Source organism: Equus quagga, chromosome 6, assembly GCF_021613505.1.
Source record: "Equus quagga isolate Etosha38 chromosome 6, UCLA_HA_Equagga_1.0, whole genome shotgun sequence".
In the NCBI taxonomy this organism is placed as follows: domain Eukaryota; kingdom Metazoa; phylum Chordata; class Mammalia; order Perissodactyla; family Equidae; genus Equus; species Equus quagga.
The window spans coordinates 107853926-107869603 of record NC_060272.1 but is presented as its reverse complement, the minus strand read 5'-3'; the positions used below and the strand labels follow the sequence as shown (position 1 = coordinate 107869603).

Below are 15678 nucleotides of genomic sequence, written 5' to 3'. Positions count from 1 at the left end.
AGAGTGACTGACTTCCTGAACAGAAAACACAACAATATCGCTGACCTTTCTAAATTATTACCATAAAACTGATGGTTCTCCATCTGTATGATGTATATTATAATGTAAGAAGGAAAATTAAAAATAACCTCTTTTGCAGGCAGAGACAAATAAAACATCAAATAGAAATGGTTAACTTTAATTTATAGCTATGGATCCCAGTAAGATAGAAAAGACTGAGCCCAAATTCCTAACCTCCTCCTTCTCTCAGAGTACAACTACCACCAAAATGTGTACTGGATGAGTTTGGAGGATGCTGCCAGAGTCATCAAGATATCTTGAGTTCTCTTGAGAAAGAATAGGTGCTGAGGGACCAGAGAAAAGGAAAGGTTTGCTTTGCCACTCCTTGAGGCTGTGGACCAAGACCAGGGATTTCACAGTTCCCTAAGTAAAGTGAAAAAGCAGAACCCCATGGTGCCCCTCAGAAAAGGGCTACATGTGACTCCTCCCAGAAGTGGACACTAACAGGGCTGTCCTCATAACCCTGCTGACTTCAGCATGCTTAGAGTAGAGGTTGCATTGGTGAACTGAATTGCTCCCAGACCTCATGGTCTGGAGAAGCCTTCAGCTTAAGCCCCTTTCACTCAGAAACTGCCTCAGGGTAGAGGAGATTCATCCTAAGCCTCAACAGAGGACAAGAGTTTGTAAGCTTGTCTGCCTCTGCAAACCACCATTTTAACTAACATCTACTGATTCGCATTGCGAGAGAAACCCACACAAAACTCTGACCTCTATGGATGGCTAACAGAACACAACAAAGAAAAATTCCACTTAATGGAAGCTCAATAACTTTATGATGGAAGACCAGACTACACAGCTAAAATATATTGATCCTACTAATGTGTCACATAGATGAGACAGAAGCAAGTAAATTAAGGAAAAAATATTAAGGACTTTCAGGAGATACTATTAGAATGTAAACAAGACTTTTCAGAGCTAAATATTTCCTAATAGAAAAATTCACCAGACGAACTGGTAAAGAATAACTCCTTATGGGAGCTGAACCTTTTATTCCAGGTCAAATGGAAACAATTTCATGATACGGAACACATAAAGATAAAATCATTATTGAAAGATGAGAGAATTGGAGGACAAATTCAGGAGGTTTGCAAATAATGAGTAATAGAAAGAAAACAAGAAAAAATACAGGACAGGACAAGTCTTGTTCTGTTCTCTTATTTAGGAAATAATAGAAGAAAAATTCCTTAGCTGCAGAAACACTTAAGTGTTCAAATTGAAAGGGCTGAGACTCAGATTTAATTTGGGGGGGTGGGTGGGAGAAGAGTGCAGAGAGAGACAGTTAAACGAAAAAAGATACATATCTAGAGAAAATAAGCAGAAGTAATTGAAATTCAATCAGAAAGAGAAAAATCATTCAGAGAAAAAGAATAGGTTGCCTGCAAAGGAAAGAGAATCAGATTAGCACTAGACTTCTCACCAGTAACACCAGAAACCAGAGGGCATTAGAACAGTATCTCATGGCTGGAAAAAAAGAATCTCAATTTAAGAATCCTACACATAGACAGGATATCCTTTACCATGAACAAAGAACGATATGTTCAGATATTATTTATTTCACTTAATATGCAAATACCTACCATGTGCAGAAAAATGTTCTTTACATTGGACCTATAGTCAAGAGGACAAGCAAACTGACATGGAACTAACATTCTAGGTTTGAAAAATGGACAAACACCGGCAATTTGCAGAAGAAAAGCAAAGGGCCAATAAACATATGAAAAGATCATGGACCTTACTAGAAACAGAAATTAAACAAATGAAAATTAAAATGATACGACCATTTTTCATCAATCTAATCAGGCATAAAAGTAGGTAAATAGGAATTTTAAATACTCTAAGGAGTAATTCTGGGAACTGACAGAATTTTACTAAACAATAATTTGGCAATATTTATTAAAAAGAATATACAGATACACTTTGACCCAGCAATCCTACCTAGGAGAAAGTGATCTAAAGAAACAAATACATTAATACAAAAGGATACATGTATAATAACGTTTACTGTAGCACTGTTTGTAGTTGCCAAAGACACATCAAGAAAAGAACAGCAAGGACCGGTCCCATGCCAAGTGGTTAAGTTTGCGCCCTCTGTATGGGCAGCCCAGGGTTTCACTGGTTCAGATCCTGGGCACGGATATGGCACCCGCTCATCAAGCTATGCTGAGGTGGTGTCCCACAAGCCACAACTAGAAGGACCCACAACTAAAAATACACAACTATGTACCGGGGGGCTTTGGGGAGAAAAGGAAAAATAAAATCTTAAAAAAAAAAAAAGAACAGGAAAGTAAATAAGAAACTTTCATAATATGGAATATCATACTAACATTAAAATTAACAAGTTAGAAGTATATATTTATCTGGAAGTATAGTGATAATATACTAAGTGAAAAAAATCAAACTGCAGAATAATGTGTAAATTAAGATCCCAATTTTGCATGAAAATTCCTTTATCTATTTGGCAATTTTAAAATCCACTCCTCTGTAAAATAAAATCCTACGCAGATATTGAAAATCAAGTTACAGAAGAATGTTGAAGTGAGATCCTGTTCATGATATAATGATATGTCAAGGAAGCAAATTACAAAACTGTATGATGGGGCCGGCCCCGGGGCTGAGTGGTTGGGCATGCGCTCTGCTTCAGCAGCTCAGGGTTTCGTGGGTTCGGATCCTGGGCACAGGCATGGCGCCACTCATCAGGCCATGCTGGGGCAGCATCCCGAGTGCCACAGCTGGAAGGACCCACAACTAAAAATATATACAGCTATGTACTGGAGGCCTTTGGAGAGAAGGAGGAAATAAAATAAAATCTTTAAAAAAAAAATAAATAGGTGCCGGCCCGGAGGCGCAGCAGTTAAGTGTGCACGTTCCCCTTCGGCAGCCCGGGGTTCACCGGTTCGGATCCCTGGTGTGGACATGGCACCGCTTGGCATGTCATGCTATGGTAAGCATTCCACATATGAAGTAGAGGAATATGGGCATGGATGTTAGCTCAGGGCCAGTCTTCCTTAGCAAAAAGAGGAGGATTGGCAGCAGTTAGCTCATGGCTAATCTTCCTCAAAAAAAATTTAAAAAAATAAATAAAAAATAAACAGTATGATAATTTTCTACAAAGAAAAAAAATTATGTTTTAGAGAATGCTCTACTTATGAAAGTCACAGATTTATTAAATCTACTCTTCATGAACAAGTGACATTAGCAGTGAACAAAAAGATTTCAGTAACCTCTCAAAATCTATGTGCTATTAAGTATAAGAGTATCTGCAAATATCCGTGGGAAAGACATAACGAAAATTAATGATTATCTGTGAGCAGTCGAATTATTAGTGATTTTTTTCTTATTTCTCTGTTTCTCAGATTTTCTTCATCAAACGTAGCACCCTTATAAATTAAAAATTAACTCTTTTAGAAAATCTAATTCTGAAAACTATAAAACTCCTAGAAGATAACAGAACAGAAAATCTAGATGGCCTTGGTTTGGTGATACAACACCAAAGGTAAGATCCATGAAAGAACAAACTGGTAAGTTTAGACTCTATTAAAATTTAAAAATTTCTGCTCTGTGAAAAACCTATCCAAAGAATGAAAAGACAAGCCACCTACTGGGAGAAAATATTTGCACAAGACATATCTGATAAAGGACTACTATCCAAAATAAACAAAAAACTCTTAAAATTGAACAAGAAAACAAACAACTCAACTACATAATGGGCCAAAGACCTTAACAGACACCTCACCAAAGAAATACAGACAACAAATAAGCTTATGAAAAGATGGTCCACATCACATGTCATCAGGAAAATGCAAATGAAAGCAACATTGAGATACCACTATTGGAATGGCTAAAACCCAAAACACTGACAACATCAAATGCTGACGAAGACGTAGAGTAACAGGAGCTCTCAATCACTGCTGGTGGGAAGACAAAATGCTGCAGCCACTTTAGAAGACAGTTTACCAGTTTCTTACAAAACTAAACGTAGTCTTACCATATGATCCAGCAATCGTGTTTCTCGCTATTTACCCAAAGGAAATGAAAACTTGTGTCCACACAGAAACCTGCACAGACATTTATTGTAGCTTTACTGATAACTGCCAAAACTTGGAAGCAATCAGGATGTCCTGCAGTAGGTGAATGGATAAATAAACTGTAGTACATTCAGACAATATATTATTATTATTCAGTGCTAAAGAAAAAAATGAGCCATCAAGCCTGAAAAGACATGGAGGAACCTAAAATGCTTACTACTAAGTGGAAGAAACCAATCTGAAAAGGCTACATATGATTCCAATTATATGACATTCTAAAAAAGGCAAAACTATGAAGACGATAAAAACTGGTTGCCAGGGGTTACGGGAGAGGGACAGATGAACAGGTAGAGCACAGAGGATTTGGGAGGCAATGAAACTACTCTGTATATATTATAATGGTGGATACATGTCATTGTAAATCTGTCCAAATCCAGAGAATGTACAATACCAAGAGTGCACTGTAATGTAAACTATAGATTCTGGGTGATAATGATGTGTGTATGGAGGTTCATCAACTGTAACAAGTGCACCACTCTGGTGGGGGATGTTGATAACAGGGCAGGCTATGCATGTGTGGGGGCAGTGAGTATCAGTAAAATCTCTATACCTTCCCTTCAGTTTTGCTATAAACCTAAAACTGCTCTAAAAAAGTGTTTATTTTCCTAAAGTCTACTTATGATTCTACATGTATACAGATGGTCCCCAACTTACGATGGTTTGACTTACGATTTTCAACTTCACAATGGTGCAAAAGCGATACGTGTTCAGTAGAAATCATATTTGGAATTGTGAATTTTGATCTTTTTCCCATGCTAGAATATGCGGTATGATACCTTCTCGTGATGCTGGGTAGCAGCAGTGAGCCCCAGCTCCCAGTCAGCCAAGCAATCACAAGGGTAAACAACTGATAACACTTACAATCATTCTTACCCAGACAACGATTCTGTTTTTCATTTTCAGCACAGTATCCAATAAGTTACATACGACATTCAACACTGTATTGTAAAATAGGCTGTGTTAGATGATTTTGCCCAATTGTAGGCTAATGTAAGTGTTCTGAGCACATTTAAGACAGGCTAGGCTAAGCTATGATGTTCAGTAGCTGACAGGTATTAAATGGATTTTCGACTTAGAATATTTTCAACTTACAATGGGTTTATTGGGAAGTAACCCCATCACAAGTTGAGGAAGATCTGCACTAAAATTCATATAAGCTAAAACATTATTTCATGTTATAAATTATACAAATAGAGATGAATTAACTTAAGCCACCTGAATCACATATTTATTCAACCATATTTAATATAAACCAGACTACAATAGCTAAAATTATATCTCCAGAGTTCTAGAAAACCACTATAAGCAGTAACTAGATAAAATAAAAACTGGATTTTCAATAGCCAAAAATAGTAAACTGTTTTGTTGTCTTCTCCTATGTGCATTTTATCTCCCCAACTTGAGGACAGAAATAATGTCTTCCAACTTGTTTTCTTGATATTTAGTACAATGCAGAAAGTTAATAAATTAATGTGAAATCATTCTTGCTCTAAAAATGAAGCTAACAGACTGTTTCCCCTTTACAGGGGTGTAGGGACATGTCTCTAGTTATCAGGTATGTGGCCCAGGGTAATTAGGGCAGGAGAACAGTGGCCTGGAAAATAAGAGCTCCAAAAAGGAGGTGGTTGGGGCTAGAGGCTTTGGAATGGTTTATTTGCATATGAAAGGCCCCTTAGTAAGGAGTCCTTTACTACCTCTAGGAATTAGCCAGCCCACAGGCCAGGGAGGGGCAGTCTCTCCAGGTTCAGCAAGGCTCCAAGATGTCAAAGTATCAGAAACAAAGAAAAATAAAGAAGAACGATTAATACAGAGAGAAAACAAATTTTCATAAATTTTATTGTTACAAAATTCTAAATATAATAGTATTGAAAACTGAGTACAATTTTTCTTTGTAACACACATCCACTAAAGAGAATGAAATTCCTTTTACGGGGATAACATTTTTGCTTAACTGGGGTTTAAAGTTACTGTTCCCTCTCATCAAAATCAACTGCAAAGTCCCCTTTATTAATGCTGGTCTGTAATGAGATTTTACATATTTCATATTTGAAAACGTCTTTTCACACAAGTCCTACCAAATACCCATATCAATCCATGAGCATATGATTTTAATTGACCATATTCATCACTTGGTAGACAATTATGGAAGTCTACTAGATTCTTCTCCTGATATTTGCCTTTTAATATGTTGTTACACTGTAGATTAATCACTTCCAGTTGAGGATTAGGTGAAGCACTCTTCATTTGCACAATTAAATGGATTTTGAAACATGGAAATTTCCTTTGCAATTGCATCAAGGTCCAAAAAATGCTACTGAAACTGTGGTTTGAGCTCAGAAAATACTTCTACTGCTAATTTTTACTGGAAATAGAGATCTTACTCCTTAACTTTTGACAGCAGTGGAAATATAAAAAGCAGGCTGACATTACTTGTGATTAAAACATTAGTTGTCATCAAAATGGCTTTACCACACACAAGCAATGCTTTGCTTTGTAGTTTTAGACTGAGTTCATTAGGAAACATTACCAAGTGTGCAGCAAAAGCTATTTTCTAAAGTTATTCAGTGTCCGATAAGTGGAGGAGGGTGGTTCTTCAAGTTCAAAAAATTTTAATCTCAGCCCTGAGCTCAAAAAACTCACAATAAACCTTTACCACAGACTGCTAAGCCATCAAACAGCTGTGAGGTTGGGCAAGTCAGGATATATAGCTTCTATTTCTGACAAAAACTTAAAATAGCCAAAGGCTTTAAATGCTTACATGTGCACAAACTTTGTAAATTTGTCCAACTAAGCATTTTTCTGTTCTACATATTTTTTTACCACTATCAGTTGAAACACACCTTAGTGGACTCTACTTCAGGTTGTACTGAATTAGTGTTTTCTCAAATGCTTTGAAAATCTTTTCACCTGAAATTGTTCTATACATGCTATTTATAGGGAGTAATTCTCAGTCATTTCACACACTGCGTTGACTATTCAAATAAACAGCTGAGCAGTATCATAACATCTGTCAATTCATCAAGAACCAAGCAAACTTACTTTGGTTGTACCTTCATTTTCACTTTTTACTTTTCTGAAGAAATTCTGGTGTGATAAGGCATTGTTTTAAATTTCTAATTTTTCTGATTATTCATTTCAGTGAGGTGGGAATACTATGAAGAGTACATAGTTAGGAAGTGTCAATTTATACTGTATTCTTTTGGCATCACCGGAGGGTCATTTGCAAAATAGGCAAAACATTCTGCTATCTAAATCGATAATAAAAGAATCCACATTCCCATGTGCTTTAAAAGCATGACACTCGAAGACTATTTTTCTCTTCTTTTGTTCTTTTGACATGATAGGTATATACAAGTAATAAAAACAATATAAAATGTCATGGTACGGTGATACACATGGCACTTGAAACAATGAATTTATAAATGCGTTACTATAATTTATAGTGCACTGAGCAGGAGAGTAAGAGATGAAATGTCACATATGGTTGCTGTCAGGATTACTCAAACTCAGCTGCTGTAGCTTGAAAGCAGCCACAGACAATATGTAAATAAATTAGCATTTTCATGCTCTAAGAAAAATGTTATTTATGGACAATGAAACTTTCATATAATTTTCAAGTATCAAAATTATTATTTCTCTTTGATTTTTTTCGGTCATTTAAATACACAAAACTATTTTTAGTTCATGGTCCACACACAAATAAGCAGGAGGGTGGATTTGGTATGGCTGGTAGTCTGCAGACCCCTGCTGCAGGAAATGAGGAACTACCCAGTATTTTTGACCATGTGGAACATTTTCAGATGATTAACCCAGTCAGCAATATATAGCATGGACCAGAGAAAGACTGAAAGCAGAGAGAGAAATTAGTGTAGTAGTTAAGAGTACTGTAAATGGCATCTGAGTACCTAAGTTTAAATCCCTTCTTTCCAATATAACTTTGGATAAACCAATTTCTCAGATCGTCATATACTCATCTACTATGAAGGATAAGTAATAGTGTGAACTTCAAGGCGTAGATTTAAAGAATAAATGAGATGATCCACATAAACTGATTATAACACTACTTACAGAGAAGATCCTCAATAAATGTTAACCATATATATTATTGCTAATTCAAATTAGGTGATGATGACAGCCCAAGAGATGACAGTGACAAAAGAGAAATTGAAAAGGTAAAATTAACCAGACCCTAAGCACATTAATGGAACAGAGGAGAAATGCAGAAATAGATCCAAATGGATATAAGAATTTAGTATGACATAAACACATAAAGTTTATCATTTTTGTGAGACATCCTTGGAACGGAGGGCAAGACTTAAAATACAAATTTGGAAGTACCATGAGAATATAGATGAAAGCTTTAAAAATCTGGATTAGACTTCAAGGACAAAAAAGGAAAGAGAAGAATACACAGAAAGGATATGGGCACTACACTTAGGGATGGGAGAAAGCAGAAGAATCAAGAAGGAAGATATAGTAGGCGTAACCTGAATAGAAGAAATGGTACTGGAATTCCTATCATAGAAGAAAGATGCTAATGGGTGTGAAAGACTAAAAGGAAGTCATTTAAGAGAATCGAGTTTAAATGCAATGTACAGATTTCATAAGAAAACACTATAAAAGTTGAAAAATCTACTTACTGACACCGCTATCATGGTACTATCTGGCCTCCATTCAGCTTCCTTATAGGATCCAAACTGAGAAGATGATTTTGCAGGTTCCTTGTAGGTTACGATTAACACACTAGGCTGGAAGGAAACAGTTACAATTTATTAATATCTCATAAAAATATATAAAAACAAAATTTAAGAAAACTTATCATAGAATACTCTGAGTATTTTAATAATTCTAAAAGTGTAATAAAAGATAACATAGTCTAATATTAAATCATCAGCTCTAAATAGTCCAACCAAATCAACTAAAAAGAAAGACAAACTGAATGGGCCTATATCTACTGAAGAAATTGAATTGCTAATTAATAACCTTGAAAAACAGAAAGAACTAGGCTCAGATGAGTTCACTGGTGAATTCTATGCAAGATTTAAGGAAGAAACTATACAAATTCTCTACAATCCCTCCCACAAGACAGAAGCAGAGCAAACTCTTCCTAACTCTTTCTATGAGGCCAGTATCACCCTAATACTAAAACAAAACAAAGATATTACAAGAAAATAAAACAACACATCAATTTCTCATGAACACAGGTGCAGAAATTCTCAACAAAATATTAGCAAACCGAATACAACAATGTATAAAAAGAATTACACACTATAACCAAGTGGGACTTATTCCAGCTATGCAAAGCCAGACGAACATTTGAAAATAAGTTAATATAATCCATCACATCAACAGCATAAAGAGGAAAAAGCACATGATAATATCAATAGACGTAGAAAAAGAATTTGACAAAATCCAACACCCATTCACGACAAAAACTCTCAGCAAACTAGGAATAGAGGGGACCTTCTTCAACCTGACAAAGAATATACAAAAAACCTATAGCTAACATCATACTCACTGGTAAGAAACTGGAAGCTTTCCTGCTAAGATCAGGAACAAGGTAAGAATATCCCCTTTTCTCCACTTATTTTCAAAATCATACTTGCAGTCCTAGCTAACACAATAAGACAACAAAAGGAAATAAAAGATATACAGATTGGGAAGACAGAAATACAACTGTCCTTGTTCACAGGTGACATGACTGCCTACACAGGAAATCCAAAAGAATCAACAAAAAAACTTGTGGAAATGAGAAGTGATTACAGCAAGGTTGCAAAATACAATGTTAATAAAGTCAATTGTTTTCCTATATAATAGGAATAAATAAGTGGAATTTGAGGTTAAAACACAATACCATTTGTATTAACAACAAAAAAAGAAATATTTAAGTATAAATCTAACAAAATATGTACAGGAGCTATATGAGAAAAACTATAAAATTTGATGAACAAAAGAAAAAAAGAACTGAATAAATGAAAATTTATTCCAAGTTCATAGATAGGAAGACAATATTGTCAAGATGTCAGTTCTTCCCAATTTAATCTACAGATTCAAAACAATTCCAGTCAAATCACAACAAGTTACTTTATAGACATCAACAAATTGATTCTAAAGTTTACATGGAGAGGCAAAAGACCCTGAGTGGCCAACTCAATATTGAAGGAGAAGAACTAAGTCAGAAGACTGACACTACCCAACTTCAAGACTTAGTATAAAGACACAGTAATGAAGACAGTGTGGTACTGGCAAAAGAAGAGAAAACAGATCAGTGAAACAGAATGGAGAGCCCAGAAATAGACCCACATACATACAGTCACCTGACCTTTGACAAACGAGCAAAGGTAACACAATGGAGAATACAGCCTTTTCAACAAATGGTGCCGGGACAACTGAATATCCACTTTCTGGCACTACAAGAAGCTCCACAGGGTCAACTTGTACTTTGCCAGCTCTTGCCCTAGAATCAGACATTTTCCAAGGATTCTTCTTTCTTTTTATTAGAGAACAGTATTTTGGAGACAAGATGCTTGTCGCTAGTGGGGGATCATTGCTTCTAGGTCCTCTCAGCAAACACAGCAGGAAATCTATGTACCTACACTAACCCATGTATACACACATATCTCTGTATATTTCTTTCTATACAGACTGTCCCTGACTAACAATGGTTCAACTTATGATTTTTCGACTTTACAATGGTGGGTTCCAGCATGGGAGTTCAATCGATTGCTGAATTGCACAACTCTGAGATGAGGTCAGCTTTGGGATTCAGCTTCCTTCAAAGATTTACTGAAGGATGAATATGTCTACATGATAAGGGGCTGTTTTGGGGGTTTTTTTTTTCCTTTTTTTCTTTTTACTTCTGAAATACACAAACGTACTTAAATCATCTCGTGAAATGACACTGCGTGTGCGCAAAGGTTTCTACTGCTTTAAAAAATCTTTGAAAACCGTGAATCTTGTCCAACTCCTTGCTCAATGCATTTTCAACTTACGGTATGTTTATCAGAGTGTAACCCCATCTTAAGTTGAGGAAGATCTGTATATGCATATGCAGATATGCATATACAGAAACACATACAACTATGATCAAGTAAACTGCAACTCATGCTAGCCTTCTCTGTTACTTGTAACTTTTATCTGACAGTGAGAAACCTGGCTATCATTTCATACAAATAATTTACTTCTTTGTCCAAACTTACCACATACATGGAGTAGTTTGGAATTGTTAACTACATCCCTATAAAAAACAAACTTACCAACTAGAATAAAGTTCTTATGGACAGGTTCTTTTATTCTAGCCTTAGAATAACCAGTTAAAACACTGTTTTCCAAAATTATGTAAGTCATCCCCTTGAAAGCTTTTCCTAATCTCTAAAAGTAAAATATAAAAGTTCCTAAGAAGTTAACAAAGCTCCAAACACGTTAAAACTACTATACTTTCATTGCTTGTACTTCAAATATCAACTAAAAGTTAAAAATAAGTACCCTGGGAGGAATGACATCAACAAGATGGCATAATAGAAAGCCTTGGACTCTCCATTCCCTTACAAACACATGGATTCAGCAACAATTCACAGAAAAATTTCCTTTTGTAAGAAATCCAGAAACTAATTGAAAGGCAGCTGAATGCTAGATGAATGCAAAATCAGATTCTTCAAAGCTGGTAGGGAGATACAGGACACCCTTCACCAGAATTCCTACCTCCAACACAGTGCTATACAATCAGGATGAAACCCTCCAGCTCCTAGCTTATCTTTGAGGAGGAAAAGAGGTGATCTGCATGTCCAATGTCCCAACACTTTCACAGGGGCTCCCTAGAGGACTAGCTTCTGTCTTGCTAGTCTTGCAGCACTATCGGAACTGACATAATCTAGCCACCGGGGGAGAAGAGAAATAGTGGCTTGTACTGGTAGTCACCATAGCTCCTCCCTGCAGCTCAGCATAAGAGCAAATAGAGGAAAAATTCCAGCTCATAGCTTCTTCCTGGGAAAAGAAAGAGTTGGTCCACATGCTCAATACCCCAATTTCTACAGGGGCTACCCAAAAGAATGGTTTCTGTCTTGCCTCAGAGTGCTGATGGGATCTGGAAAAATCTAGCTGCCAAAAGGCTAGTGAGAACAGATAGAGAGATGTGGGCAGGCAATTGCCATTGCCCCTACCCCCACCCCCACCCCAGCTCAGCACAGAGCAAAGAAACAAAAACCCCAGCACCCAGCTTCTCCCTGGGGAGGGAAAGAATCTACAACTCCAATGCCCCAACTTTTCTGGGGGCTGCCCAAAAGGAGGGTTCTGTCTTGCCTTTCATGGGGGTATTGATGAGACCTGGCAAACTCTAACTACCAGGGAGCTGGTGAGAACAGAGGGATTTGGGCTGGCGGCTGCCACAGCAACCCCACCCCCAACTCCCAGCTCAGCATAGAGCAAGCAGACAAAAAAACCCAGTTCCCAGCTTCTTCCTAAGGATGATGGATGGAGCATCCAATGATCCAATTTTTCTGGAGGCCACCTGAGGAATGGCTTCAGTCTCACTTGTTCCAGTGCACTGAGGGAATCCAGCATACCCAAGACACCTGGAGGCAGCACAACAAAGGAAGCATGCTGGACTATCATGAAGGTCTAAAAGGCCGCCAGAATCTTTGGCCAGGCTGACTGGTGGAAGTCTTCTACTATATGAGGTCAATCTGTGAAGACTGAGAAACGTAGCTGCTTTGCCTGGTGCACAGACACCAACAGAGAACATCAAGGAAGATGAAAAAACAAGCAAATATGTTCAAAAGAAAACAAGATAAATTTCCAGAAACAGATTCTAGTGAAACAAAGATATACGACTTATCAAACAAATAATTCAAAATAGTCATCATAAAAAGGCTCAGAGATCAGGAGAACAGTGCATGAACAAACTGAGAACTTCAACAAAGACACAGAAAATATAAAAAAGTACCAAACAGAAGTCACGAAGCTGAAGAATAACTGAAATGAAAACCTCACTAGAGGGATTCAACAGCAGACTAAATCACACAGAAGAAAGGATTAGCAAACTCTAAGAAAGGTCACAGGAAATCATTCAATCACAAGAGCAAAAAGAAAAAAGCAAAGAGTGAAAAAAGTTTAAGGGACTTAGGAGACAACAACAAGAATACCAATATACGTGTAGAAGGAGAACAGAGAGAGGAATGACTAAAAGCTTATTCAATAAAGAAATAATGACTAAAAACTTCCCAAATTTGGGGAAAGAAATGGATATCCAGATCCAAGAGGCTCAAAGAAGCCCAAACAAGAGGAACTCAAAGAAATCCACACCAAGACAATTATAATCAAATTGTCAAAAATCAAAGCTAAAACTTTTGACAGCAAAAGAAAAAGGCAATTTGTCACATACAAGGGAACCCCCACAACGCTATAAGTGGATTTCTCAGCAGAAACCTTGCAAGCCAGAAAGGAATGGGATGATTATTCAAAGTGCTAAAAAAAAAAAAAAAAAAAAAGAGCTGTCTACTAAAAATACTATATCCAGCAAAACTGTCCTTCAAAAATGAAGAAAGATAAAGTCTTTCCCAAGCAAACAAAAGCTGAGGGGGTTCATCACCACTAGACCTACTTACCAGAAATGCTAAAGGGACTTCTTGTTGGAAAAGGTAGCTAAACAGCAACACAATAGCACAAAAAAGTATAAAATTGGTTGATACAGGTAAGGATATAGACAAATACAAAATACTGTAACACTGTAATGGTGGTGGGTAAATTCCTTTTAATTGTAGTATAAAAGATAAAAGGCTAAAGTATTAAAATAACTTTACTAAAAAATATACTAATAGATGCACAACATAAATACATATAAATAACGACAAGAATAAAGTGTGGGGGAGAAGTAGAAGTGTTGAGTGTAAGCAACTTAACTGAAATTGTTTTCAGCTTAAGATACTGTTACAACTACATTTTATGGAAGCCCTATGATAACCACAAAAAAAAATCCATAGAAGTTACACCAAAGAGAAATGAATCAAAACACATCAATACAAAATATCAACACAACACAAAGGAAGACAGCAGAAGAGGAAAAGATGGACATAAGAACTATAAGACTAAAAGAAAACAATGACAAAATGGCTAAAGTAAATCCTTCTTTATCACTAATTACTTTAAATGTAAACAGATTAAACTCCCCAATCAAAAGACAGAGTGGTTGAATGGATTTAAAAAAAGAAAAAAAGACCAAATTATGTGCTGTCTATAAGAAACTCACTTTAGATTTAAGGATATACATAGGCCGAAAGTGAAAAGACGGAAAAGATATTCCATGAAAATGGTAATCAAAAGAGAGCAGAGGTGGCTATACTTATATCATACAAAATAGACTTTAAGTCAAAAACTGTGACAAGACAAAGAAAGACATTATAAGGATAAAAGGATAAATCCACCAGGAAAACATAATTATAAACATATATGCAAGGCATACATGTTATGTGTAACATCACCTAAATATATAAAGCAAACACTGACAGAACTGAATGGAGAAATAAACAGTAATACGATAATAGTAGGATGCGTCAGTACCCCACTTTCAATAATGCATAGAACACTGTTAAGGATAGTGAGGACCTGAACAACACTACAGACTAAATTAACCTAAGAACCATGTACAGAACATTTCACAAACAGCAAAAAACACATTTTTCTCAAGTGTACATGGAACACTCATCAGGATAGATCACATGTTAGGTCAGAAAACAAGTCAACAAACTTAAGAAGACTTAAATCACACCAACTATCTTTTCTGATCACAATGGAATTAAACTAGAAGTTAACAGCAAAAGGAAAACTGGAAAATTCACAAATATGTGGAAATTAAACATACTCTTGAACAACAAGAGTCAAAGAAGAAATCAAAAGAGAAATAAGAAAATGCCTTGAAACAGAAAAAACAATACAATACAACATACCAAAACTTATGGGGATGCAGCAAAAGCAGTTGTTTATTGCAATGAACGTCAATTAAAAAAGAAGAAAGATCTCAAATCAACCTAATTTATACCTCAAGGAATGAGAAAAAGAACAAACCAAGTCCAAAGTTAACAGAAGGAAGGAAATAGCAAAGATGAGAGTAGAAATTAGTGAAATAGAGACGAGTAAAACAACAGAAAAAAATTAAACTGAGCTGGTTTTTTGAAAAGATAAAATTGACAAACCTTCAGCTAGACTTACTAAGAAAAAAAGAAAGAAAACTCAAGTAAATAAAATTAGAAATCAAAGAGGAAATACTCCAACTGATACCACAGAAATACAAAGGATCATAAAAGACCACTACGAACAACTGTATGCCAAGAAACTGGATAACCTAGAAGAAATGGATAAAGTTCCAGAAATTCGCAACCTACCAAGACTGAATTATGAAGAAATACAAAATCTGAACAGACTTCTAACTAGTATAGACACTAAATCAGTGATCAAAAACCTCCCAAGAAAGAAAAGCCCAGGACTACATGGCTTCACTGGTAAATTCTACCAAACATTTAAAGAATAATTAATGCTAACC

General features: G+C 36.1%; 1 protein-coding gene across 2 annotated transcripts in view; it reads right to left on the bottom strand.

Moving 5' to 3' along the window:
• Nucleotides 1-15678, bottom strand: part of RIC1 (RIC1 homolog, RAB6A GEF complex partner 1) — a 143226-nt gene that overhangs the window by 86636 nt on the left and 40912 nt on the right. For both annotated transcript variants that reach the window (XM_046664335.1, XM_046664336.1), the window contains exon 2: nucleotides 8786-8893. In XM_046664335.1, the coding sequence (XP_046520291.1) occupies nucleotides 8786-8893 (108 nt within the window). The remainder of the gene's footprint in view (nucleotides 1-8785; nucleotides 8894-15678) is intronic.